Raw genomic sequence first — 2413 nt, forward strand, 5'->3', positions numbered from 1 at the left:
TAATTCATGTCCAAGAAATTGCAACTGGACTACTGATCACATGCTTCCCATCTGACCACTCAATTCTACCGAATACATTCGTAGATGGGGACTTTGATGGAGCAGTAAAACTCACAGTATACGATTTCTTCTCATTAATCTGAGTGAAACTAACTGCTTCAGGTTCAACTATAATTTCCACGGAACTATCTGGCAAAGAAACAGTAACGTTGTATGTTCCAGACGGTCCAACATTAGTCAGTGTCCGGCTGTATTTGATTGTGTTTGAACCGGTATCGGCAGGGAATGGAACAGCAAATGAAGGGTAATTCAAATCTGTGACGCTGTATTTTTTGCTTGAATCACATGTGAAGTTTCTTCTTGCTATGCTATTGATTTGTGATGGCGTGTATTTCAATGCACACAGGTAATTGAGGTAATCATTGGCGTTTATGTCGTAAACCAGACCTGGGTTCACCGCCGAAATGGGATCCACGTGTCCAGCGCCGTGACCAAAAGGTGTAGATGGTTTTCCGGTGGCGACATCTAGTAGTGCTCCGCCGTTCATGTAGGTGGTGTAAGCGGTGGTCATGAGCGCCGAACGAATGGCGGCGGGGCTCCATTCTGGGTGGACTCCTTTGAGCAAAGCCGCTATGCCACTCACGTGTGGACACGACATGGATGTGCCTGAGATAATGTTGAACTCAACCCGTCTATCGTCCTCAGGCAACCCCGTAGGACCGACTGCACCGGTCCAACCGGCCAGAATATTGATACCGGGCGCGATGATATCCGGCTTAAGTATCTCCGGCGTGATGGAATTTGGGCCTCTGGAACTGAACGCTCCAAGAACCGGTGATGGTTGGATTCCTACCTTTGTTCCTCCAAAAAGAATCGTGGCTGTTGGATTAGGATCTGACGTTAAATACTTCTTGATTGCATCGCCGGCTATTTGACCCACCGTAGCCGCTGGAAGAAAATGGGCGTCAGCCACTAGCTCCTCCCCATTTGCTGCGGTGTTAGCCAAAATCATGCCGGCACCACCGGCTGATTTGACCACATAACCCTTTTCAGCTCTAGCGTTAACCCCTCTATCACACAGCACAATTTTGCCTTTAACTTTCTCCGGAATTAAGGTTCCCATTATACAGAGATTTCCATTGGTTGCGTTGCTGGCATTACCTGCATACACCAAGGGAAGCATCCCACTGGGTAATGGATCACCTGCGTAAAGTGAAACGCCGGAGAAATTTTTACCATTGCCAAGGCTTACATATGCTGGAAAATCACGGTCAATTGTTCCGGCACCCACGGTGGTGATCCAAGGTGCTTGGTTGGCCAAACTGAATTGATTAGGTCCAGCATTTCCAGCAGAGCAAGAAACCAAAATACCCTTCTCCATTGCAGCAAATGCTCCAATTGCAATGTCATCGCTGTAGAAATTAAAATGCCTTCCACCAAGTGATAACGAAAGCACATCAACGTTATCAGCAATGGCTTTGTCCATACCTGCCAATACGTCGGGGCTAAAACATCCCCCAAGCCAGCAAACTTTGTAGACGGCAACTCTGGCACGATAGGCCATTCCACGAGCAGTTCCTGAAGCATAACCTAAAAGGCTAGCACCCTGAACAAGTGAACCAGCTGCTGTAGAAGCAGTGTGTGTTCCATGTCCATCATCATCCCTAGGAGATTTAGACTCCTTGGACTCATCAATTGGTCCAAGAGTAGCTTCATAACCACTAGAAAAATACCTCGCTCCAATAAGCTTTCTGTTACACATGGCAGAACTGAAATTGGTGCCAGACTCGCACTGACCTTTCCATGAATCAGGAACAGGTCCTAATTCAGTATCGTCAAAGCTCCTTCTCTCTGGCCAAACCCCTGAATCGAGTACTCCAATGATGACATTACTCGTAGCATCTGACTCATTAAAGATATCAGGTCTGTTATCAAGACCCAAAAAAAGAGGTGTTCGAGTAGTGTGGAGTTGGTATATCACCTCAGGCAAAACAGAGAGAATCCCAGGTTGGGTCTCCAAGGATTCAGCTTCTTGTGCTGTAAGCCTTGCTGCAAAACCATGGATAACATTGTTATAAACATAGATCATCTCCGCTGATTCAGAGACCGATTTGAGGGACGCGTCATACCAGTGAGTATGATCATCAAAAGTTGCTGGCATTTGTGATTTAGCCATGTGAATGATGTATGTTTTCTTCTCCTCCATTGCCACAGACATATGACATAGGCACACAAGTATAACAACTACAACTATCAACGGGTATGTAGACATTTTGATTATTTTTTGTGTTTTTCCACTCATTAGTTCCCTTGGACTGCTGCATTAATAAAGGGAATTGAATGAACAAGCAATGAGAAACTTTAAGTAATATATATAGAAAATTAAAAGAGTGTTGAGTGTAGTGAAGTGAAG

At 45.3% G+C, this 2413-nt stretch overlaps 1 protein-coding gene across 1 annotated transcript; it reads right to left on the reverse strand.

Moving 5' to 3' along the window:
• Positions 1–2413, reverse strand: LOC125846308 (subtilisin-like protease SBT1.7). Its single transcript, XM_049525692.1, has one exon. The coding sequence runs from the start codon at positions 2300–2302 to the stop codon at positions 5–7; it is 2298 nt and encodes a 765-aa protein (XP_049381649.1). The 5' UTR covers positions 2303–2413; the 3' UTR covers positions 1–4.

Source organism: Solanum stenotomum, chromosome 12 (genome assembly GCF_019186545.1).
Source record: "Solanum stenotomum isolate F172 chromosome 12, ASM1918654v1, whole genome shotgun sequence".
Taxonomy (NCBI): Eukaryota; Viridiplantae; Streptophyta; class Magnoliopsida; order Solanales; family Solanaceae; genus Solanum; species Solanum stenotomum.